This window comes from Pomacea canaliculata, linkage group LG12 (genome assembly GCF_003073045.1).
Source record: "Pomacea canaliculata isolate SZHN2017 linkage group LG12, ASM307304v1, whole genome shotgun sequence".
In the NCBI taxonomy this organism is placed as follows: Eukaryota; Metazoa; Mollusca; class Gastropoda; order Architaenioglossa; family Ampullariidae; genus Pomacea; species Pomacea canaliculata.
In genome coordinates, this window is record NC_037601.1 from 2,885,095 (window position 1) to 2,911,539 (window position 26,445).

The 26,445-nt window shown below is 40.2% G+C and overlaps 1 protein-coding gene and 1 long non-coding RNA gene across 4 annotated transcripts; one reads left to right on the forward strand and one right to left on the reverse strand.

The window, feature by feature from the left end:
- Positions 1–213: 213 nt before the first annotated feature.
- Positions 214–26,335, reverse strand: LOC112553253. Of its 3 annotated transcripts, XM_025220353.1 has the most exons (15): positions 26,102–26,335; positions 24,313–24,516; positions 20,684–20,893; positions 20,154–20,330; positions 15,460–15,663; positions 14,718–14,984; positions 14,003–14,239; positions 13,426–13,608; positions 13,022–13,183; positions 12,522–12,758; positions 11,781–12,038; positions 10,770–11,015; positions 4,643–4,912; positions 4,152–4,282; positions 216–3,843 (listed from the first exon to the last, which is right to left on the reverse strand). In XM_025220353.1, the coding sequence occupies exons 2-15, from the start codon at positions 24,383–24,385 to the stop codon at positions 3,667–3,669; spliced, it is 2,832 nt and encodes a 943-aa protein (XP_025076138.1). In that variant the 5' UTR covers positions 24,386–24,516; positions 26,102–26,335; the 3' UTR covers positions 216–3,666. The 3 variants fall into 3 exon arrangements, with proteins under 3 accessions (XP_025076139.1, XP_025076137.1, XP_025076138.1); XM_025220352.1 differs by lacking the exon at positions 26,102–26,335 and having other exon boundaries at positions 215–3,843; positions 24,313–24,666; XM_025220354.1 differs by lacking the exons at positions 4,643–4,912; positions 26,102–26,335 and having other exon boundaries at positions 214–3,843; positions 24,313–24,667.
- On the forward strand, positions 10,932–13,143 carry LOC112553254. The gene is made up of 5 exons (XR_003096997.1): positions 10,932–11,072; positions 11,437–11,562; positions 12,234–12,280; positions 12,560–12,772; positions 13,012–13,143. It is a non-coding gene; the product is annotated as an uncharacterized LOC112553254 (long non-coding RNA).
- Positions 26,336–26,445: the final 110 nt, after the last annotated feature.

Sequence of the window (26,445 nt, forward strand, 5' to 3'; positions counted from 1 at the left end):
AAATAACGCAGTTAAACTGATTTAAACTTATTAATATTCAGAGAACTACAGTTTATTATTAATTTAATTATGGTCATTTAGTGACCAAAGGGACAAGTACTCTTGAGGTCGATCTTGAAATGCAGTAGCGTCCCTTTTGCAAACGTGACTGCGAATTAGTCTCGTTTTCTGTTATCGTCTACTTTTTCTTTCTCTCTTTTTTTCCCTTTTGTATTAGCACTAATATTACGAACGTGTATCACTCTACACTAATAATTCTTATTCAAATACATTAAATTAGAGTCTTGATATAATTTTTGGAGGTACATGACCGTAAGAAAACGCACAACTATAGTGATTCCTCTCATTGTTCGGTTTTCATGCATGCATATAAACGAGTACGGCTTGCCCGCGGATTTCTTTGGACTGCCAAAATGTGAAGTGCACTTGTTTTCATTTTTTTTTTATTCAGCATTTGATTCAAATTTAATTGATCAAGTACAAGCATTATAAATTGGCAGTCTGTAACATTCTAACACAAAGTACAAAGATAACAATTAAATATATATAACAAATACGGGTGTCGTGAACTCCGGGGAATGAGCGCGCGAAGGTGGTCAGAGGTTGCGATTCTCGCTGCCTCGGGCTGTTCACACTCTTGACACTTCTACCAACTCGCGCCGACATAAACGTGTACACGCACACTTACTCTAAATTGCTATAGTTACCCTTTGACTCAAGAGCCCCCAGCGTATCCCCAATAAACAACACAAGGCAATTTAGTGTATTTCAGAACGTTATTAATAATCAAGAGTATTTCCACAATTTACAAAATGATACAATTCAAAATATGGCCGTTATCTAGGGTGTCCCGTTATCATTTATTTCTAGCCTAGGTAACGTGAGCCACTAATTATAGTTTGGCTGATACACACAAGTACATGCACACGCCACTTATATCTCTTCACACAAGTCTCTATAGTCACGTGAGGGCCCTCTTGATCGACTTCCTAGAATCCGCTGATGTTCTCCGTCTTTCGAGTCGGCCTCCCTCCACAAGCGCAGAGATCCTGGCACCACCGCGTGCCTACCTGTACCTCTCATGTCCGGACTGCTGTCTCAAGCTTAACAGCGCCTAACAGGACCGACACTTATCTACCATCCTTGCCTCTACTGTTTGCGACCACACAGATACTGGAGATGAAGCGTCGTACACTCTGCGACAGAGCGGGTCCTCCACACCTCTGCTACCTAGCTACATCCAATCACTCCGTAGACATGATATATAGACAGGTGGTCACTTTGACTTATTCCAGCCCAAACTAGCCCCCCCCCACTCTTTACCCCCTCTCACTAATAACTACGCGCCATCCCGTTTGTCTTCCTATTCTTTGAACCGATCACTCACCACCTACCTATCCAGCGGAAGGCAATAGAAGGTACACTCGTCGCCCACCTATTATTTCAACCGATCACTCATCACCTACCTACCTTGGTAGGCTATCGCTCTCATACTATGGAAACTACTGGCTACTGCGCTATACCACTAACCCTTCATCAACCCCCTGACCCCGACCCTGGGCCGTGACCGTGTCCATCAACAAGGCGACCTGTGTCGTGAAGGGAACGGAACTGACACACCAACACCACAGCCATATTCTAGTTATCACATGACAACGGGTTACATATACACTGTATATATATGTCTAGTGCTGTAGTTATAGAGAGCATCGGGGGCAGCTGTCTTCAAAGGAAAGGCTGGTTTTAAAGTTTTATTGTGAGCTAATTCAAAAAGCTTCACTTTACACAAAAAATTCTGTCAGTGAACGACATTATCATGCAATAACATATATATATATATGTTAATCTCAGCTCTTGTTCTTGTTATTTGGTTCCTCCTTGTGTTTTCTGCATTTGATTTTATTCTTTTGAGACAGTCCCGCAAAAAAAACCCCAACTTTTTCCCCACCCCTAATATAAAACTATCCCTTTGCCCCGCATAAAAATCAAACACAAAACTTCATAACTGCGCCATGCGATTCCGTTCACACTCTTATAAGATGTATACCACACAGTGTTCTGGATTTTTCAATATTTGGAATAATGATTACTGCTACTGCAAGGATGCTGCGTTGATAATGATGAGGAACATTAACACGAAAAAGAAAAACAAAATGTACTAATTAATTGTTTAACATTTTATTAAAATTTGTAATGTAAAAAACACGAGAAGAAAGAATTAAAACCATTTTCAAAGTGCACACCTAAATAACTGTCGATATAACACAGCTCTTGCACTGGACGATAAACTTGTTGGCAACAAATAAGCCGATGGTACTCTGATCAGAACCTCAAAATGTCCCCCAAAACTGTCTGTGAGGGCGATCAGGTAAGGTTACCTAGCTGGGTTTGACAATTCTTGTCTGCCTACATAGCCTTTATGTCAGGGATCTTCTTTTCATCGTCTACATGGAGCAAATCATTACAAAAGCAAACCCCGACCCCGAGATACAATTTGCGGATAAGTGAAGACGGACAGAAGTTGTAGGAGCACGTGAACAGTCTAAACAGGGCGTGCGTGTCATAAGACAGAACAGACAAATGTTATAACAGTATAACACCAGGCACTTTGGACATCAGCATCAATAGCATGCCACTCAAACAATGGTTCTAGTATCCGGACAACATTATTACAGAGGAGGACACGAGAGAGAGAGAGAAATCAGAAGGCAGATACTGTCAGATACTACTCTGCTGCACTCAGACGCTTTACCATCCGGTGATGACTAAGGCACAACATAAACAATTCAACGCAGTATTTATACATCCTAAAATATCAGTGTCAGGCCGTGAAACTAAGGCCTAGGAAAAATAACAGTAGCAATAAGAAAAATATCAACATGAGAAATGATCGACCTCCCATCAGACCTGCAGCTAAAAAGACTCAAAACGAAACAATCCGAGCGATGGTGAGAGCCACATCTGACCACATCAGTTCATCATCACATCCAGCAGCAAGAATCAAAGAGCAACTTGACAGGTTGTCAGTCGACCTGAATGCTAGGTAGCTTAGTGGTTAACCACTCGCTTGCCACCTTTGCAGTGAGAGGTCTTTGGGTTCAGATCCCGTCTCGGGACACTCTGTATGTTGATACCTGTTCGCACGGCTGGGCGTCTGGTTTTTCCCCTCAGTTCAAAATCACCTCAAGGTGGAAGCACTTTCCTAATTAATCAACCAACCACCGAAGATAGTGTGGCGCCCGAGCAAGAAGATGATTTGCATGCGCTGAATCGAGGATGTTGCAGATATATCCTGAGCAGAATAGGTCCACAAACATGTACCACACACACACACACGATGGGGCACGTGCAAACACTTGTATACAGGCACTTCAGCATGGTTTGATCAAACTTTTACAAACATTTGTTACATCTAAAACAACTTGTTAACTGCACGCTTATGTGGTCAGGTTAGAAAGGTCAGTTTTTAGTTCATGTAACAAGAAGTATTACACCAGTCAACTGCTGCTTCTAGGAGAAGGATAGAAGGAATGGTATCCCTTGCATAAAGAAATTTAAAAGAAGATTGAAATCTTTCGAAACAAAGCTTGATGTTGATCAAGGTGTACAGGTGAAATAGGCCTCCATCATCAATACGAGAAGCTCACTGTAGTCTCTCATGTAAGGTCATCGGTTTCCAGACGGTTTTCTGGATTTCTTGGCGACACGCCTGAGGTATCGGGAAAGACAGCGGACAATGGTGATGATGTCCCCCGCCGAGAGGACGACGATGGTGCTGACGAGAAACACGACGCCAAAGGTGCCTGCAGTAATGGCGGACGGTCTGTCATCGCGGGCACATGTCTGGAACATGGAGGAAACACAGGATTTGTCTCTGTTAACCACTGCTTCAGGTAAGCTTAAGGCAATATTGCATGTTTGATGCCTCTCGAGATAGTCTTGTGTTATTGCAAAATGCGTTTCCTTGTCGCAAATGTAAGCAGATGCAGAACGAAAGAAGGAAGAAAAAACTAAAATAACGAAGGAAGGAGCACATTCTTAACATGTGTTTTAGTGCCAGCTATAAGAGCTGATTAATTATACTGATTAATTTTAAACACTGTATAGCCAAATAAGCGATTGCTCAAATATAGAGGGCGCTACGCAGATACCTTCTTTCTAACGGTTGCCGACAAGGTGCTTGTGTCAACCAGCAGGTCGTCCTTGAATTCCTGTGGGTGTCCAACAGGTTTGCTCTTGTTGTCACAGGTGCATTCGCAGACTGGATGGGATTCGGGTGCAGCTAGGCATGACAAGAATCATTCAAGCTTGTCAGTCATCTTGCCTACCAGCAAAACTCATCCACTATCTCAAGTCATAAAAGCCCTACTTTATATGGATGTTCTTTAAAAAAAAAAATGCAAAAATTGCAATTCCACATACACCTTTCCAGGTGTATGAGGAGTCTTGTTAGGTCCAGGTATCCAGTGTGAAATTTATCATTAAGCTTATGTTTACCTGCCGATGTGCTTAAGATGGACTACTGCCTCATCCAGCCTCAAAGAAAAAAAAGTATTTTTGGAGCTGAAAGAAAGAAACGAGAGGGTTGAACACACTTCTTTTATCTACTTATTTATAATTTTTATCTGTGTTCTGCACTCACAGCAGTTGAACCAAAAGTACATCCATCTTGTGCTGTTGTCCCCCACGAGGTCACACAAAACTCCAAGGGGTGAATGGTAACCTGAGCATGGCTTCGAGATCTGAAACGGTCCAGTTAAATAGTCGAAGCGATCGGGCGGATTCGGAAATGAATTCTGTGACCACTGAAAACACTCTCTGACTTTCTGTTTCCATGGTACAATGTATTCTGCAAGGCTGGCCTCCGTCACGACGGGACCTAGAAACACCATCTTTAGGTCACCCACCAAGGCTGCAACGACAGAAAATATGTTCGAACTGCAATTCAGAGCGACTGTCTATCCATAGAAATTTCTTTTTGTTTAAGGCAGTGGTTTTATTTCTCTCCGTTTCTGTGACTTATCTCCCACTTCTCCCCTAGCAGCATCGGAAACCATAAGCTCAAGGGGTCCACCAAGTTTGTCTTGATCCGACTGTGATACAGGGGGTCAATCTATCGCAATGATTGACTCGTCGGGCATGCCGCTACCAGCGCATGCGCACACAAGCCAAGCTCCACGCTCGCCGAGGCGAAACCAGAGTGCGGGAGATCATGCCCACATATAGGGTCGTGACCCCTAACAATGGCAATGACTCTTCGCCATGGCGTGCTACATACGACCACATGCGTGCAGGCAAAGCCGCCATTTTCAAATTTGTGAGTCTACACGTTTCCCAACAGAAAAGCTTCTCAAGCGGTCAATTTCTATACTGATACATGTGTTCGACGCTTCGATAACAGTACGTATAATTTTTATACTCTATATTAACATAGTTATTGAGATTTTAACTACAGAAATGTCCAAATTTAATGCAGAATATCATTCTAAGAAAAGAAAGATTAAGAGTACACATTAACGCAATAAATGCACAAGTTTTCCAGACAGAGGTAGAAATCGTGCTCAGCAGTTCTGAACGCTTGCATTTGATAATTCTTTAGCCGTTAGCAATGGAGAGAATTTGGAGCTGTCAGAATTTCCTCAAATTGCGATTACGAAAGTGGAACGTAACAGAGCTTCGACAGTTCCGTCTGTTTACTGGTACGATAGCGTTAAAATGCCAGGTTTCTTCGGGCAGTATAATATTTTTTTCTCTTATTTATTGTGGGTTTGTTTTTTTTTTTTTTGTCTTGCAAGTCCTGGGCTGTGTGTGAACTATGCTGATTATTAGGCTCATAACCTTTCGTGTTTATTTGTTCAAGAAGCAGTGTTTGTATGGTAAAGGATTTTTGGTGTAAAATGTACTTGCTTTGTCACATATTGCTGATAATGTTGACAGATTTGGTCCTTTGGACTCTTAACTCTGCCTCTCAATTTTATAACTTTTTAGGCTAGCTTAAACGACTTTTTCAAACACCAAACTTTCCACTGCAGCAGCTAATTAAGAATATTTGTCAAAGAGCAGCATAAGGATTGTGTTCCCAGTGGTGAACCAAAAAAAAAACTTATATAGATAGCCCATTGACAACTGATTGTGACTGGAAGTATCATTTCAGACAACTTTAATGGTCTTTTTCAACAACAAATCATAATAACTGCATAATGGTCAATAATTTATTTTACTGTTATTCTAGATAGCTGGCTGCTGGCATTTTAAGATGAAAGTGGTCACAGGGTGTGCAACTGCCCACCACAATCTATTGAACCAGATGCAAGCTTCATTAATTAGAGCTATAAAGCTGATTCCTCATGTCCTATGCTTCCAGTTCTCCTGCACAAGTCATTAAGTAAGTGCAATTTACTTTTGATTCATAATATTCATAATCCTTGTGCAGAAAGAAAATTTATGAAGCATGTGACCATTAATGACTTCTATGTTATTGTGTGCTGCAGATTTAAGGAAGGAGAAAAAGATAATACCTGAACTGTTTGAACACAGTCATTACACCACAGATAGTGTAGCTTTTGTTGTGATGCTGCACTATAAGAGTGTGTTATTATTATACTTTTGATCTTGATTTGTGAAATCTTATTTGCCTTCTATATTTATTTCCATGCAGGTAACTACCAAGAATCTAGCTGAATCTGCAAGGGACAAAAATGTCGGAGGTGGAGAGTGATGACAAAAATGCTCCCACTCAACCAAAAAGGATACGGATAACTCCGATTAGATTTCGGTCTGTTTTCATTTCCTCTGCTTAATTTTAGGGAATTTTTTTTGGTGGACATCATGTAGGGACACAAGGCTGTGTCCTCTTTCTGGTAAAATAGCATACAGTGATAAACAAGTTTTGTACAATAACAATAAAATGTTCTTAAAAAAAATTTTAACAACCTATCAGCAGCTGACAGTTTTAAATGTACTAAGCTGAAAAAAGTTTATGCAAATGTATTCATTTGACACAGGGATGCACAGCTAACAGCGAAGGAGAGAAGGATGCCGAGGAATCACTATATGCTGACCATTCAGTTATGCAGCAATGTCCACCACCATTGCCATACTCTTTGCCACTAGTGGTTGGCACCATCTCAAGGGTGTCCCCAAGTAGCAGCTTTCAAAAAAGGACTGTTTCACCTTTGCCTTCACACCCCCAGCGCCTTCCGATTCCATTGTCTGGTTTTCAGCCTGCCAGCATAAAGACCCATAACCCCTTGGAAGGTAATTTAAAGCCATTTTGTTTATAATCATTTTAGCTTTTTTTTCTTCTTACCCTTGGCCAAGAGTTATGAACAGTGCTTTTTATGAGTTAAACTGGAAGCGGAAAATCCCAGCCTTTTGCCATAGTGAAAAATTTGAAACAAATATGGATCACATATCAAATAGATATGACAAATGGTAAAGAGTAACCAAAATTAATGGTATTTTCCAGGCATTGTGAACTATAGCAAAGCTAGCAAAGATCAGTATTTTACATGTTTTCTGCTATTGTGTCTTAGGTTAGAACTAAACTAGAGAAAGTTGGGATGCAACAACTGTCTCTTCTGGAAGAGATGAAGAATGATACAAACAACCTTAAAAGGATGTTTACATGGATGGAGGAACAAGAACAGGAAAGGCAAATGACACGGGAAATCTGCCAGAGGGGTTCCAGTCTCCCTTAACAATCAGCAGAAGATGTAGAGAGTCTTGAGGGAGATATGAAGACAGACCCATAAAAAAGGACATGCTTGGTATGTGCTTTATTCTGATTTGTTAGTAGGAGGAGTCAAATCTTTTTATCTGATTCCCTTTAAAGGTTTCCATACCATACCATTCATTGTATAAAACTAATGACATGTTTGCAGTACTAAAAAGTAATAAAGGCATTGTTATGGTGGCATTGCTTAGAGCAGATAGTAAATTTTCTGTACCCACTTTTGCTTGGTTGTATGAAACTTCCTGAATTGTTGCTGTCTTTTTTTTTGGGGGGGGGTGTCTTTAAATACTAGTTGTCATAACAGGTATTATAATGTTGCCCACTGCAATTTTTTTTTAAATGATGTGTATTTATTTTTGTCTGTTTTCAGGAATGCCATTCGGTGATGCGTCGGGCTTCACATTAAAGCATGTAGTGAGGGGCATTCTATCTGTGCTATTTTCAACTGAGTTGGCCTGATCTTACAACTTCAATGGGACTCAAGAACTACCCCTTCATTTTACAAACAGTTCAGGGTAAGGATTTAAATATTTGACTCTGTGTGTGTGTGTGTGTATACGGTACATTAATACATGCCTGTCATAAAATAGGACTGTTTGGATTGTTTCTTTATCTTTTAGTTATGAACCTTAACCTTTGACTCTGCTAGGTGCAGACAAGAATTTTCATGAGTCATTAAAAAAAAACATGACAGGAAGATAAATCAGGCCTGGAGAACTGTCCCTACCTCATTTTATTGTGATTGAATTACATTGCCAAAATAAAATATGGACACATGTTTACGCAATTTCTAGTGACTGTAGTCCTTTAATCAGCTGGTTAATACTGTGTAGAAAGGAATTAAAATGACAGTTTATAGACATCTTTACAGTTCCCATGTATTGGGATTGTTTTTGAAATTAGAATTTCCAGAGTTTTTCTGCCTATAGAAATTCTAACTGAAATTCAAATGCAGTTCCACTTGTAGTTCCTTTCTGTTTATAACACTTTAAATTTTTATGCCACTTTACATATCAGTATAATTTGCTTGTACCTCTTTTTGTTTCACATTATATTCTGGATTTTAGGGTCAGTAACCTACAATTAAGTGATTACTTTTTTATGCAGACCTCATATTCTTATATTTGTTCTATTTTTAGATGCTGCAAGAAAAAGTTATCCTGAAGCTACGGATGCTGACTTGCATGCATCAACTTGGTTAGCTGGTGCTAAGGATCAAGAGAATGGCAGAAGGGAAAGGGCTGAGCACAGCCTATACGTCAGTTAATTGTTCTGGGGTGGAGGACAAGTAAAGCTGTGCAACTTTCTACCTACAGTTGTAAAATTCTTGTACATAAACCTGCATATACTAAATCTGGATTTATATAATTATATAAAACTGTGCTGTGATTATTATTTACTCTAACCCATTAATTTATCAATGAGGATATTTTCACCCGATCCAATAAGAGATGTGTTGTGGTAAATTCAGAATCATTTATATGTTTACAGTTCTTTTCTAATACCTTCTAAAATTCTTGAACATAATTGTGTTTCAAACATGTGTTTGATGGTTTCCTTTTCTTAGTGATAAAGGTGCAATTTAAAATTTTAATCTGTTTTAAAAGATTGTAGTTAATACCATAAGCTGCAATCCAACCTAGAACCTTTTATAGTTAATTTCATGACTTTGATTTATTTTTAGAAATGTCTATTAAAGCATCACTCTTTTTTGACAGCAATTCAGTTCATACTTATCATTTGATATATTGTCATAGATCTTTTGAACCTTTTCTTTGGGAAAATGTAATTAGTGTTAAGGAAACTGCAATTTAATTTTAATTGTTTTTGTCAATGGATACATGGTTTTGCATCGTTCTACAACTTATAATTAAATAACGAATGTTGCATTAATATATCAAGAGGAAACATCTTTTATGTATGCAAACAGACAATGCTTTAAAAAAATTTTATATATTTTTAAAATTATTTTTTTTTATCAGTTTGCTTTTTATCCTTATTTATGATAACATTTTTACCTTGATAAATGATAAATTGTTTATGTATACAAATGAGACAATGCTTTAAAAAAATTGTATATTTTTAACATTATTTTTTTATTAGTTTGCTTTTTATCCTTATTTGTGATAATATTTTTACCTTGATAAATGATAAATTGTTTACGTATACAAATGAGACAATGCTTTAAAAAAAATTTATATTAAAAAAAAATTTTTTAGTTTGCTTTTTATCCTTATTTTACCTCAATAAACGCCAATAAATGACAAATCATGTTTGTTTGTTTTTTTATAACATTTTGCACTTTTGTGCACTCTTTTGCTGCTTGTTATATATATATAATTATTGCAAATACACAAATTATTAATCCATTTGATATTGGTATTTTTTAGGAATTTTGGCATGTCTTGATTTAGAAATATGTAAATCAGGATATGCCGAAATCCCTAAAAATACCAATAATCTGAAGATATAAATAGTGGGATATATAAAAAAAAAAAGATGGGACGTACCCATGAGCCATCAGGGTTGACTAGCGGTCACAAGGGGGAGAGAAGCGTCCCACGCTTGTTTCACAGGTAAAACCGACATGACCCCGTTGTTACGGCCCGGTTTCACTTTCGCTATGGGTCGGACGCCATTTTGCCACATGGCCCCCGGATACCCAAGACATGCGTCCCACCTGTAGCCAATATTCCTTTGCTGCTGGGGTCATTACACGAGGACGCGAAACTGACGCAACACAAAACAATTAAATAAATATTCACAAAGAAGACACAGGCGTGTGTTAATTATTTGTAAGTAAACTCGATCTTCTCAGCCAACCAGCTTCACTAATTTTAGAGGAAGAGACTCTTTTATGTGAAGAGGTTTTTAAAATTTAGTTTCAGCTTGGGCTACGAACCGCCTCTCTTGTAACGATTGACCAAGTTTGTCAAAGTTGTTAGGTGATACTATTGACAACCACTCTCCTACACATCCAGTCACGTGCCCACACACACACCTAGCCTCGTTATCGTCAAGCAGACCGACTTACGGCAGGTGGGGATGTCGCAAAGCTCGGGCTGGCCGTTGTTGGTGTAGCACCAGGGAGCCGCCTGCGAGGCGATGGGGTTGCGGCATTTGGCGTAGCCAGGCTGTCTGTAGTAGTGGTGCCTCATGAACCTTTGCCTGGAGCTCTGGTCTGTCCACCGCAGCTGACTCACACAAGAGTTGCCCGTCTTGGTGAAGGCGATGTCACCAGTGTAGGTGGCGCCGTCCTCGCGGAGCCTGCAAATGTCGTCTGCGCAAAACAGAAAATAGTGTGGAGACTTTGAGTCACGTGCTGTGACTTGGCTTGGTATGGTCGTTGTCGACACATTTAAATTTAATCATACAAATAATCGCAATCATCATTAAGATAACAATTAATAATATATATATATATACAATGTTAATTTGTAATATCAGAACTTACACTCTATGTACAGAAAATTCCAATACCGATATCCGTAAACAATACAAGCTCATGTAAACTATTTTACTTTATAAAAATGACTCCCCACCACTCCCCCCCCCATTCTTGGTACAGATGTGCAACTGAGATTAACTGCACCATAATGATGGACCAATGTGCAACTGTCACCGAGGGTGACATAGGGCTAACAAAGGGTGGCTGAGCTTATACCTGCTGAATGATTAATTAATCAGGGTTCTGTTGTTAGACAGTGGAACAAGGAATGGGGGAAGATGATTTAAATTAACTGTCGCCGGCCAGCACTTTCACAGAGAGACACAGCGAGTGCAGAGACACCACGTGTGGAAGATGAATACCGCCATTTCCTAGAAAGGTGAAGTATTTGTATTTTTGTACATCTCGGGGTTTTTGTATGCTGAATTTTTTTGGGATTCTTTTAAATAGATATGTCTAAATAGTTTTGTTTTCGCTTATAACTGTTATAGGCGCAGGTTATTGGTATTCTGGAGTATATCTTGTGTTGTGAGGTCGCTATAGTCCCTAGAGACAATGACATATTGAACTGTGAGGTCGCTCGTCCCTAGAGCTTACCACAAGGTAGGAGGGGACAGTATTCCCACTCCACACTGGGATCCGTTGTGAAGCACCAGGGCTTCTCTCTGGACCTGTTGGGGTTGCGGCAGTTGTTGCCCACGCTGTCCAAGGAGATGTCTGGGAAATAACTGGGACTGGTGTAGTTGTGCTTTTCGGGTGACAACTCGTTCCACGCATGGCAACTTCGACCAGAAACAGTGATGTTCAGGTGTCCTTTGTAATCGTAGCCTTTGTCTGTCTGTAAGCATTCGACAGCTGGCAACAAACCCCAAATCGACATTATTGCATGATTGAATAGGAGTTATAATTTACCTGGTGTGCAGGTCTTTTGTCTCAAATGGTTTATGGGTGCACTAAGATTTATGGCTGTGAGAAATTATAATAAATTATTGATGGTCACAGCGATTTAGTAAGAGAGGTTTGAAACGTGTTTATTATGTGATTTGATAGTTCGATATCAGCTGGAATCAATGGAACAATGACAGAAGAGAAAAAATGTGAGTGAAGAGTATAAAATAATGTAAAAATTACTGAAGATAACACCACTGTAATCAAGTCTATTATCTGATCCATCAGTTGTGGCTAAGTTATGGCTAAAAACTACAATGGCATTAATGGAGGAAAGACAGCTGAACGAATAACTTTGTAATGCTTTGTTTTATAGATACAATAGCTTGTAGTGAGTGACAGACAGGAGAAACGATGAGAGACTAGGAACAAAGGGATTTTTTGTGCTACCAGAAACACTGTCACGACCGAAGACTTTGATGTTGCAGACTGTGAAGTTGCAGACTGTAATGTCGACACCATCGACCACTGCTCCAGGTGGGGAAAAACGAATTCGGACTTTGTCGCCGAACGGCCTCTGTGGGCAAGAGAAGTGGGCGGTTGGTCGAGGGTCGAGTACCTTTTTGCAGACCCACTCTCTGGAGAGACGAAGGACGTCCACATTTGTGGTTACATTAATGTTTGTCGCTGCAAAGGATCAGGTGAAGCAAGTGAATCCCAATAATACCTAACTTGCTTTATCTAGTTAGGTTACAGCCTTGATGACTCGAAATGTTTTATTTAACCGGGAACAATGATCACAAGTCTCGATGCTTTTTTTTTCTTTGTCAAATCCTGAAATGTTTTTTGAAAAATGTTTAAATCTCATTTTGAAGGACATTGTAATGCAGATACTGTGAAATTAAAGTGGATAAACAGTTCCGCTGTGATGCGTCCACAGATCGACTCACAGTTTGTCAAGGTGAAAACAACGGCAGCGACCTCCACCGACCGGTTGAGAAGCAGGGTCAGAGTGCACGTCGATGACATCAAATAACACCCATCACCTGTGCTTTGAATTCCTGCACTCCCACTGTCGTTTTGCTTGGCATCCTCTGCCAGGTTAGGCAGGTCTGGGGAAAATAAGAACGAGAAGAACTAGAGACATAACAGGTTTCGTTCCTATGTTGATTTCCGATTTATACTTTCTTTATCATACTTGTTCACTCATTTCTTTTTAAGTAAATGAAACACTTGAAATCATTCCTTTACTCGCTTCTTCATTTTATCCGACTGCTAGTCTGTCTGTCCAAAATCCTTTTTCTTCCTCCTCAGAGCTTTCTAGAACAGGATACACAATCTTTGTATCGCCTACCTGTGCACTGGGACAGGTCAGGCTCGGTCCACTGGCGATGTTCCAGACACGAGGAGACTAGTGGTCCTCCCATGTGATGCCAGTCGTCACGACAACGATATGTCACCTCAGTGTACCGTATCGAGTCTTCACTCCTGTTGACAGTCTCCAGTCCCCAGTACCCCAGGGGCCGGCCACACCCACCTACACAAGGCAAATGAAGTGCACCAAACTTTAATACTACTGTAAGTTCTTGAGAGATGTATTCTTTTCTAATAAATTGGTGCTCAGTGCAAGATAATATTTCCCCAAAGTCGGAATGAACACCCCATTATCTACTCTAGAAACACATGGCCATGTACAATCCTGCTGTGTTGTTAGCGTCCATCTGTGCATAAAGATCTTTGCAGGAAAGTAACGGGGTGGATTGGAGAAGAGATACCCAGGGTTTAGGAAATAGAATGATGAAAATAAAGTGGATTTTTCTAGAAGAAAAGTGGAGTATCATTGTTAGTGGAGAGGAAGAATACAGTTTAGAAAAGATATTGGCGATACGTCCACTTATCGTGTACCTGTGTTCTGTGTACCTATTACCCACCTGTGTAGTCCCGCCCGCAGACCTCCACATGCATCAGGTGTAAAGAAACGTTGGGCGGCAAGATGTCGACCTCGATCTCCAGCGCGTGGCCAAAGGAAGGTCGGTCGTTTGGTCTCTCACAGTTCACCTTCATCTCCGTGGAGTTGTAGGCATCTACAATGTAGTAGCGGGCAGCGCAGGTGTTACTTGTGGGAGCGCCTTTCTGGTTGATGTACGGAGTCCTCAAGTTGATGTTCACTGTCGGCAGACAACCCTATGAACGTTATGGATGAGAGTGATCTCTCCTTCTTTCTCTCTTTGTTGCACACAATATCTTATACGTGTGCACACATTTTATATATATATACACACACGATACATTGTGGATGGGAATGATCTCTCCTACTTTCTCTCTCTCTCTCTTTGTTTCACACTATATATATCTTATATGTGTACACACATTATATATAGATACGATATATTATGGATGAGAATGATCTCTCCTGCTTACACACAATCGCGCATATTTCGAAGTCTTCATTACTAGAAGATATTTTACCTTCTTTCTGCGAGCGCACATAGACACAAGTATGAACATGGAACATGATAGTATAAATTAACCTGTAACACAAAATGAAAAAAGCCACCTTAGCCACAGCATGAGTCACCAAGGAGGAGGCAGGAGGGATAGCTCCTGTGACCAGCACACACTATCACCAAGTCCACCACCACTTACCACAATCAGGCAGAGAACAGTTGTCTCGCCTGTCCGTTGGAGTCAGGCCCCAGGGTACGAGGTCACACCAGTTGCTGTCTCTCCGGCGAAGGTTGTCACAGAAGTTGGCGGCAGCCGTTAGGCCGTTGTCGACAGGAAAGTAGTTGGTGGTGTTGCTGCAGTTGTTGCACAGATCCCAGGCTTGGCATGGCTTCTTATAGGAGCTGTCAGAAATGTTTCTGGAGTTCTCCACCCCTGAACTCGTCAAGAGACAAGGGTAGGGAGTTTCTGCAAGAAAATCCCATCATCACCTTCTCGCCATACGAACTGTAAATACTGTATATAAATAAATGAACTTGCTGACTAGTGCTATTCCATGTGAACTGTTGAAATGATTTATTTTATCAGTATCAAGTCCTGGTCGCCATCCAATCATTGTAACCGAGATTGTTTGTGTTGTCGGTGGTCTCAGTGCGGTGTGACCAACGTGAAGTGAAGCATCTGGTGTAGGTCTGTGAACAGACTCGTGTTGTCAACTGCGGTATTGAGGTAGAGTTAAACAAAAAAGTTCTGGTAATGTCTCATCGAATTTAAACCGAGTGCAGGAACAGCTTCATTGTCAGTGATACAAACAAACAAACAAACAAACAAACAAACAAACAAACAAACAAACAAAATGTTGTGAGCCGCAATGCTCCATTATTATTATTATTATTATTATTATTATTATTATTATTAAAAAATACACAGAGCTGTAGACTACCTTGGGTGCTCAGTCTGAGTGTCAGGGTCACTCTCATAACCTCGACCCATGACCCGTCCGAGGAAAGGTTGACGAGCCACTTCATGTTATCGGTTAAGGTCACATAGGTGTCTAGCGAGGAGTCGATGGCGTTCTCAGGGTCGTTGTTGCTGTCTGAGGGTGGCAACAGTCGTGTGGTGTTGCTGACTGGGTAGGTTTTGTTAGCTGATGAGAACAGGAACAGAATGCACAATACTTAGAAAACATGGAATGTAACACAGTCTACGATGATGTTATTCATATTGTTATTCATAACATCGATGTTGATGATGACGATGACGACGACGACGATGATAATGATGATCCCCAAAATTATTCCAAGAAAAAAAAGGCTTTTCGCAGGGCTGGCCGTTAGGGGTTTCTTTGGGGATATCAGTTTCCTCTCCTACCTTCATCGTCTTTCTCCCGACATAGTACAAAATCCTCGTTAAGTGGAAGCACTAGATTGACAAATCAACCAACCGGCCAGCCAGCCATCCACTAAGCCAATGATCACGTCATCAAAAGTACAAATAAATTACAAAATTGCCCTGGTTTAAGCAAAGATTGGTTAGTTTCGCCTAGTCCGGATCAGTTTCCCCACGATCAAGACAAACTGCGCATGCTGCATGGAGATAGTATGGCGGCCAACTATTTCATGTCCTAGGACATGTCGTTGGGTCTGGTGTTGCTGGTGATGGTGATGAAGTTAATGATGTCGGTTTGTTAGTGTGAGATCAGCAGCATTCCACGACCTGTGTGACCCACTGTAAACACAACTCAGGCTACTTGAAGAAAGGCAAAGGAGTCAGGCTGCAGGTGTGAGAGGGTGTGGTGGGAGCCTGACAACCCGGGGGTAAAGCGTTTGTCACCAATACCTCAGTTTTAAACCCATGGGCTGGCTCCTGGAAAATGGAAGGAGTGGTTGTTTCCGGGCTACTCAATCTCGCTCATTATTTTTTATTGTGCATGTGTTTGACTGTGGGCAGCTTCTTGACATCTGGCAACCGTTTCTATGGGTGGTTTTCACGTGACGTCATCAGTTTTTGCGAGCTGCTTCAGCGGCCATTTTTCCTCCCCTCTTAAAGCAGTGGTTACTGAAGCTTGCTGGCAACTGATCGGTTATCATGGTCGTCTGCGGCATAAAAGGATGCGGAAACAAGCCCTGCAGTAAACGAAATGTTCCTCTAGATGTATCTTTTCATAAGATACCCAAAATTATTTTGACCAAGGCGACGAACAAGAAAACTTACAGAAGAACGACGTCGTCTGCTTTACCGAGAGGATATTACAACAGAAGAGAAGTGGAACAAAATACTTATCTGTTCGAAACACTTTGTTGGCGGTAAGAAACCAGACGATTCCAAATTGCTAAAGTATTTAACGTTGTTCTGCATGTTGTACACATTGTGATAAAATATTTTCTTCATTGTAGTAGTTGGTGACAGTTCACGTGATTTGAGTGAACATCAAAACAAGACTTGAATTATGCCATGACACGACTAATAAACTATAGCTATAGAGAGAGAGGATAAAAAATGTTATTTCTACTCCATTATTTTTCTTTTTAGACGTGTATTTGGTTTATTTTGTTTCAGTGCTGATTATTATTATTTTTTTGTAGTTAATATCACAAAGATGTAATTCATGGGTTGTTTTGTTCTTGTGTCTAGGAAAGCCAGCATATGTGAATTTCCGGAACAGCCCTTCCTGGCTTCCCACTCTACACTTGGGACATGAGCGATCAAGTACTGCTCAGAAGCTGAGACTTAAAAAAACAGGTATTTGAGCTTGTGTCTCGCAAAAGAAGTAATGCATCCGTCCCTACTCTACATACTGCAAGCAAGAAGCGAAAATCAATCAGCAGTGAGACAAGCCAGGAAGAAAAATTATGTGAAGTGATTTTGGTTGCTCAAGTGCTTGCGAAGAAAGTTTACATGGTGACATAGAAGATTCCTGTTCAAATGATAAGAACACTCAAACAGATTTTGGTTGCTCAAGTGCTTGCAAAAGAAAGTTTACATGGTGGCATAGAAGATTCATGTTCAAATGATCAGAACACTCAAACAGATTTGACTGGACTAAATATAGATGCTATCATGCAGGACTCTGAGACCAGACTTCTTGATTCAGTTAAAAACAGACAACATTGTTCTATTTATGAAAGACAGGTGTATGTGAAGATGAAGCTAAAGTTCCATTCTACACAGGACTTCCTTCATTGGCAGTAATGGACCTTATTTTCAGAACGGTAGAGCCATACATGTCTAATCAAACACAGTCACTGTCCAAAGAGCAAGAGTTTTTGCTGTGTTTAATTAAGATCAGACTGGACTACCAATTCCAGGATATAGGTATCAGCTGAAAGTATCCGTGTCAACTGTGCAAAGGAGTTTTCATAGAACTCTTGATGTACTTGTAGCACGGTTGTCTTTTTTGTTGCACTGGCCTTCAAGAGAAGCTCTGAAACTGTCTATGCCTATGTGCTTTAGAGAAAACTTTAAAGATAAAGTTGCTGTTATTGTTGACTGTTTTGAACTTGAAGCACAGAAACCATCGGGCCAAACCAATCAGATCCAAGTTTATTCCAACTATAAAAAATATCATTCTGCCAAATATCTGATTGGGATCACGCCACAAGGTTCAATCAGCTACATTTCAGATGCATTTGGTGGCAGGGCTTCAGACAAACACATCATTGAAAATACTTCTTTGTTGTCCAACTTGTTACCAGGAGATATAATTATGGCCGACAGAGGTTTCAACATTGAAGATGAAGTTCTTTTTTATCAAGCTAAATTAATAATTCCAGATTTTACCCATGGGAAAAAGCAACTTCACCCACTAACAAGTTGAAAATTCGAGAAAAATAGCCTCTGTACGAATTCATGTTGAGAGAGTTATAGGCTTTGTTCGCAGAAAGTTTGAATTTTGCAGTCTAAAGTGCCTATTGACCTGATGGCAACAAAGCCTGGTGATGATAATCCAGTCATAGACAAAATAGTTCGGCTTTGTTGCTGCATTGTAAATTTACATAAATCCATAGTGCCTATTGAGTAGCTATAGTGCCAATTTTTAGTTTGAAATCAGCATTTATTTTCAGAATGCATGCTTGCAATCTGTAATGTTTACATTACCAGAGAAGTTATTCTCAGATATAAAATGCACAATTACCTTACTGTACTTCGAGTTCTTTCGCACTTTATTTATAATAGCATGATGATATCCAACTGATCAGATAAGTACTTGGTAAGTTGATGTGAAACTGTGAACAATATAGAATTTGTTCTTTGCTGGAGATGTCATGCTTTGTATGATGTTGATCAAAATATTTGCTGTTGACAGAATATGTTAATATTTTTTGCTTATTAACAGGCTACTCAAACATGTATAATTGAATCAAATGTTATTGTCATTTGAATGCAAATGCCGTTTGCTTCCTCAGAAGCTAATTCAGAGCAATATTGATGCCAGAGCTTCTTTGTGGATTTTAGATTACCTAACCAATAGTTCTTAGTAATCCATATCAGTGATGTTATTTAGATTGGGATTTTGATATGTTCCTTCTTACCTGTAATGATTTTTTTATGTTATGTTCTGTCAGCAGACACAAAATTTTCTGAAAAGAATTAATAAATATGCATTTGAATGTGCAAAAGTTCTTGTTTGATGTTAAAGAAGAAAGAAAGAAAAGGTGTGACTGGAGAGGGAGAGATTGGGGTAGCAAGCAATGAGTGAGAGGAGGTGAAACTGGACATATTATTATGAAGGGGAGGAGGATTGTGTTTCTTATTGAAGGGAGAAGCCACTGCCGGGACAGTGTGTTTTAATAGGAGAAGAGAAAAGGATTCCGAGAGAGGTGGACGCTTGTTTAAGAGTAGAGAGCCATTTGCTAGACAGTGTGTCTCACTGTGTGTAAGAGATCGAGTACATTTTAGTTTGGAGTTGTGTTAGTCGAAGTGTGATTGCCAAGACAGTGAGTTTTAATAGTAGATTCCGTGGATTTTTGTGATTGTGCTAGAAGAGCCATTGCCAAGACAGTGTGCTTCATAATGTGTAGAAGATTCCGTGGATTTTTTGTGATTGTGTTAGAAGAACCATTGCCAAGACAGTGAGTTTGAATAGTAATAGATACAGGAAATTTTGTGTGATTGTGTAGAGGAGACATTGCCAAGACAGTGAGTTTTAATAGTGTGCAAGGAGTTCGGTGGACTTGGTAAATGTGTTTGACGAAAAGGAAGAGCCATTGTTATAGTGACTGGTGTTTTCATAGGGTTTTTTATTTATTTATTTTTTTTTTTATCAATAAACATAGGCAGACGCGTATAGGCAAAATCGTTTTGTTTATTTGAGTGAAAGAGCACGCAATTGTCCGACTCCGCTGGTGTGCTCGAGAGACGCTAGCGGTGTCGTGACACAAGCCGATACAGAGCCGCTGAAGAAACGCGAAGCGTTAGGGAAGGAAGATGGCGGACAGCGCCTCGTTGCTAACGTGTGTATCACGTGAGTGAAAACGACCCATTGACCGAGTCTAACATGTATTTACTCATGTTTCGCCTTGTTTGGCGAGCTCGCTCTTGCGAGGACACTAAATCCTTTATGACAAATCTGTCTTAGCCAACAAGCTCGGTGTGGACTGGTGTGACTGCAGAACGTCCACGAAAAACACTTCTTACCGCAACAATGGAGGGTGGACTGGCTCCACATGCCTAGCTCCTCGTTGCAGGTGATATTCGGGGTCTGAGTCTCTGTCTCGTAGTCAGCATTGCACTGATACGAGGCTGTGTCGAGGCTGTTGCTGGTGGTGTAATTTACCCTCGTCCCCGTTTCATCACGCGGACTTCCGCAATTAACTGCAAAACAAAGGCATGAAGGAGTCTTGGCCACACAGACCTCATCACTGTGTTGTCCATGACAACTGGGATGTACATGGAAGAAGGATTGAGTGCTGAGGTTCAAATTCATGCCGGCTGACTTCAAAGACAAATGAACTTTAACGAGAGATCGCAACCAGTTGTAATGGAGGGTTTTAACATCGTTAACCTGCGTCATGCACGGCTAACATCAATTATCAGGTAAAACAGGAAACACATTTCAATAACTGGCATTAGGGAGATCCTAGCATAGAAAATAAGCAATGCCAAAAAATTATAGTGGAAAAAAATACAAAAGCAAACAATAAGAACACTAAAAAAAGTATATTTACGCATGCACACAGGTGGATCCTCGTTGAACTTTCCAGTGGTGGAGTTCCAGGTTCTCACATAACTTCCGTTTCCTGGGAAATAGTTCTGTTCACTACTGACCAGTGTGTAGGTCTCTATACACGAATAAGTCATAGCCTCCGAGCTCTCATTCCACTTCCGGTATGAATTTCCTACAGGTGGAGGTTCTGGGTATGCCGTTGATTCCCTGGCTTTAAACATAGTCATGGTCAGTGTAAATACTTTTGGGTGAGAGGGAGGAGTGTTCTTTAGGGAGAGATGTAAACTGAGTCAAGATCCCACTGTGTCCTCCTCGGGATTGTTTCTAGTTTGGTTTACCTTTACTTCAGCGTTGGGACTGTAATAATTATAAAATAAAATAAATCGACGACAATGAGGATGATCGGAGCGACGACGACAATGATGAAGAGGACGATGAGGTTGAGAAGCATGGAAAAAAGACTTCCTTTCATCTTTAACACTGCCATCAACAACTACTACAAAAAAGGAATAAAAGCTGCAGTTCCCAAGAGATCAATTGCACATATTTTCTGCCCGTGTTCGGTCAAAGTAAAAAGAAAACCTCCATTACGCGGCCATTCACCAAATGACCGGCGCCCACCCGATCGCTAGGGGACTGGAGGAGGGAATGTGGGGAGGGGGAAGCTATCAACATTAAGCAGCAATTCATAACAATCTTGTTTGTCAGCATGTGGAAAGTCAGTGCGCAGGTTAATACAACATAAAAATTATTGCAGTTCTTTGATTTCGAAGAAATGATGAAGATTGCCCGGGTATTTACAGAGCGCACCTCCCTGTCAGTAGTTGTTTTTGTTGTTGTTGTGTCGTTAGGTTCCACCCGACATCAGCTTGCTGCCATCTATACTCTTAGTAAGTTTCAGGACATCATTTTTCCTGGGCTCAGTCACACATGTCCTGATTGTTACACTCACCTTCTCATTACTATAATCGACGGCAAAACTACGAGAAAAATCGAAGAGGGATGACTGGGGGAGGGGCGATGTAGAAGAGTTGGGGGTGCTATGGATGGGGTGGGTGGTTGGGTGGGTAAAGGGTTGAAATCTCGCCAATCGAAGGGAGGCAATTTCCTGCAATCGTGTACCTCTGATTGCAGGTGGAGGGGAGGGAAAACTTCAGCGGTAACGTACCTGGGGATCAAGTGGCAAATTATTGGCTTTAGCAGCAGTTAGATAATGCTGGCTGTTTGACGGTTGATGATCATAAACGAGACTTTTGGTCCTGGAGGCTTGTCTACGTACAGGGAACCTGATAAGGGAAACCGCACGAGGTGTACAATAGAAATCTAGAAAGTGTGTGTGTGTCCTGCGGGGGTGGGGGAGACAGAAGCTTCAACTTTGAACTCCACCGGTGCTGCATGTGGCAACGAATGTGAGTGTGAGTGCATGCGCGTGTAGGAGATAGAGGGGGAGAGGTCGGTGAGGTGGGTGGGTAAGAAGTTGTAAGTAAGGTGTAGTGTAAGCTTCTGAATGATTCTCAGCACCATACATTCAGGATTTTAATCCTTTGAGCATATGATACATGCCGGTCACTGAGCAAGGCTAGTGTTTCGGTGAACCTTCATGACCTTTTTAAATCTTCGCCAAACTTGGACAAACGTTCGTCTGTATTTGTCCGGTTAACGAGGCCTCTACCACTTCTCCATGTGTAGACAAAACCTGAGCCAAGTAGCAAAAAAAAAAAAAAAAAAACAAAAACAAAAAACCCAAAAAACAAAAAAACAAACAAAAACAACAACAACAAAAAAAAAAAAATAACAAACAAAAAAACACAAACAAAAAAACGCTCAAGTACTGATCATCTATCTAGGTTGCCTAGTGACAGGAAAAAAAAATCGGATTTTTGCTCCGTTACGATATAACTGACGAGCAGCAAGACTGATGTTGTCAGCAACATGTTATACTCCGATTCTGGTTGCTACAATGTTCAATGTACATGTATATTCTGTAAATTCCAGGGCCTGAAATACAACCTATTGTCTACTATTCGTTTCAAAGCTTCCACCAGTAGTTAGCAAGTTGTGCAAGAAATCGCTCCTTCTACGTTATATTATTCTAGTGCACATATACTCCACCTGATGAAAGAGTTCATGGCATTTAAAAAGCATCTACACATATGATACACACAGACATGCTTGCACATGTACCCATAAACTAATAAACCCAAACGAATTTTGACCAGGCAAACCTTTTTCATTTGCCTATCCTTCGAAAAATCCACAAAAGGATTATGTTGGACATTTGTAAACCTGATGCACTTGTGTGTCCTGTCTGCGGACGTTTCTTACTTGTCCTCCAAAATTTACACAATTATTATGGTTCATTTATATCAGTTTTTTGCCATGATAAAAGTTCGTAAATTTACTGAACACATGCCTTTCCTGCAGCTGCCTTGGCCGGACCGGAGAGTCCCTACCCCGATGAAACAGTATCCAGGGTTCTGAGCGATGTATCGGATTTCTTGAAAGATCATAATTTATTTTACTCCAGGAGCGAATAAATTATGTATAATCTTGAAGTATAAGCCATAAGTGTTTGAACTTGAAGATTGTGACAAGACAGACAAGTGGCAATGACATGTCACACCACAGGCGGTTTTGCGAGAAGATTTGAACAGGTGATGGAAATTTTATTTTGTATTTCTCCTCCTGCGTTTGAGTCATTAATAAGTGATATGAAAGGAGTATTTTGAGCTTGGTATGTGTAGCCACAGGGTCTTTGAAGAGTTCGTAACATACAATCTACAGGACCACGAATCTGTATCCATATAGACATCCGTGATAGGACTGAGGAGTTGGGGTTTTCTCAACCAATTTTAGTCCGATTTCTGATCAGCAATTTCTCTCTCTATATATTAGCTATAGTTACATATAAAATATTTATTAAAATATTTGTATATTTTAAAACTGAGTTTTTTTTGAAGTAAAATATTTGTTTCTTCTTCTGATATTTACATAGACACAAACAAAACTGCATACACATATACGCAGATTCACATACACATAAATATAGCCCTACACAGACGCACAGTCTCATCCTCCCACCGTATCATGACATAAAAATACTATTTAGGTTTTTCACTGTGTAATAAATGTGCTTCAATTGGCAAGAAATGTACTTCAATTAGCAATAAATGTACTTCAATACAGATGGATAGGCCTCTGCTTATTTGGGGAAGTTGCATTAAAACAGTTATAAAAAATAGGCAAATACCGGTACAATGTTTGGACATAAGTGTGTTCGCTAACAAATACAGCTTCACATCGGTTTGTGATGACACTGTCTCGAGGAAGAATATGATTCCAGGATAATTTTTTTCTCAAATGCCTCAGCATAAGAAGATTGCACAGAACCGGCTCCAGCATATATAACAAAGACCTTATATCTAATACATCGATGACAAGTAAACCAGCAAATAAACAAAAGATAATTTTGTTAAACGTCCCTAGCTTGCTATTTCTTTTTCCTCTTCTTTTTCCTCCCTTCACTCAATCACCAGCTCATTCACCCTTGAATAACGACCAACTGTTTAAGTATTCAAATCTGTGTTGTGAGGTGTGTAAGAAGAGGTGAACCAGAGTGTAAAGACTCACCACTAACACACAGAATGATGGAGACAACTGCCGTGAGGACTGGCCTCCATCCTGTCGTCGTCGTCGTCGTCATCTTGTGCAGGCGCTGCAGTCGAGGAGCTGCTGACTGTTGGCTGACTGCGGTCCGTCTGCTTGCTGCAAAGCTCTGCTGACTGCGGCGTGCTGCGCAGCACTTCTTGTAGCAATCTTCCTCTCCACACCTTTCTGAACAGCATCCAGCACATGGCAGCATAATGTCCAATACCAATAATAATAAATATAACAACAACAATAACAACCAGGATTCCCTGTCGCTGCCAAGGTTACATCCATTGTTTTAAGAACACGATGAATGAGAAGCAATTCCACTATGACTGAAACGACTCGAGAACACTCCATTATTATCTTTGACACTTTTACATTTGAAAGGCGATTTTTTTTTCAGTTGAGTGCATTCATTTTATTGAACAATACAAATGGTAGTATGATAACAACATTTGAACAGTAGAATAGCAATATTGTAGTTCTAATCACATCTGTCTGCGAACACATTGTCCCATAAGAATTAAAAGGATGGAAAGAATAAATGACCAAAAATATAAAATAAAATACACAAAGAAGACTTCGAAGCGCTACAGACAAGCAGTAATGCATTAAAAAAAACATTGCCTTCTGTCATTGTCAAATTTTCAGGATCCACTCTAAATTGTTGTTAGAAGGATGTCCTTTTCAAATTTCATTGCATGTATTCTCTTGTCTCATTCATTCTCCAAATAAACTCGTCTGCTTTGCACGTTGGCAGATTTTTTTTAAAATTCAAGATAAAAATGTACTTAATCTCGGTATGTTTTGACTGCTGAAAAAATTCTTTTGTAATGAACTTCTTTGTGCTCTGTAAATGTCTCGGGTTCGATACTTCATGAAAATGCCAATGACAAGGACAAGAAAAATTAAGGATAGTGTCGTAGCTTAGTAACAAGACTTGTGAATTTTATTCATGGCAGCATGGTCTTCTCATAAGTTCTTAACTTTATCATCAACTTTTGTTTAGACAATAACATTTACAGTGGATACAATTTCCCCAAACAGAATAAAGTTGCAGCGAAGGCCATCCGCGATTATAAACAATGTGTACCTTAATTTCAAGAGAAAAATATTTTATATTATAAGCTAATAAATACCAGATTTCTAGATTCATAGAACTCTTCTATGATAGGACCCCCAGTACTGTTCTTTACAATGTCACCATGGGAGGCTGGTTGAGAGCAATGTCTAGAGTCTCTAAGGTTGTAGACTATCCTCAATTTTGTTTAACATCTTCTCTGGAAAAAAAAAATGGCAGATGCACATAAGACACAGATAAATCACTGAAAGTGGATTTGCCGGTGGCATTAATGAGCAAAAAAAACAAGAGAATACGTACTGACCTTGTTGAGTGCCAAGACAAGTGATGGTGATGGTGATGATGATGGTGATAATGATGGTGATGGAGATGACTTTTTTGTTTCCGCGACTATTTTATCCATGTTTTATATATGTTTTATTTTTTACGATGTTAAAGCAAAGGCATTTTTTTATTCACCACTCTCTGTCGAGCCGATTTACCGCCATTCTGAAGTCTTGAAATCTTTCCAAAGTGTTCACGAAATGGACAAATATCAACCACTTCACACACACTCTCTCTCTCTCCATGATGCATATTGCGATTGTCAGCAGAAGGTGGGAGGAAGTGAAGTGATGTTTAAAGAATAGATTTTTGCTGTTGGCTTTAAACTTTGAACATTAAATATATCGCCTACAAACCACTTACCTTTTTCTCCTCTGGTCCGCTACAATTTCCTCGTCGATGAGCAGCAATGGGCTGCAGTCCTCAGTCGCAGCCTCGCGCCACCGATGCATCAGTGTGATTGAAGCTGGCTTCTGTTGTCAATAACTGTGACCGCAGGGCCCCGCTGTTTAGCCTGATGCAGACTTAGGGAGACAGGATATGAAACAACCCTTACCTGTAAAGTTACCTTCAGCTTGCACAAATTGCTGGAACAAAAGACCAGCAGGGAGGGTGTGGTGAAAAGGTGTGTTAACAAAACTGCAGTGGCGAGTCGGCTCCTGGACTACAGGTGGCCATTGTCCTTGGTCGTCTCTCGGTGTTTCGCT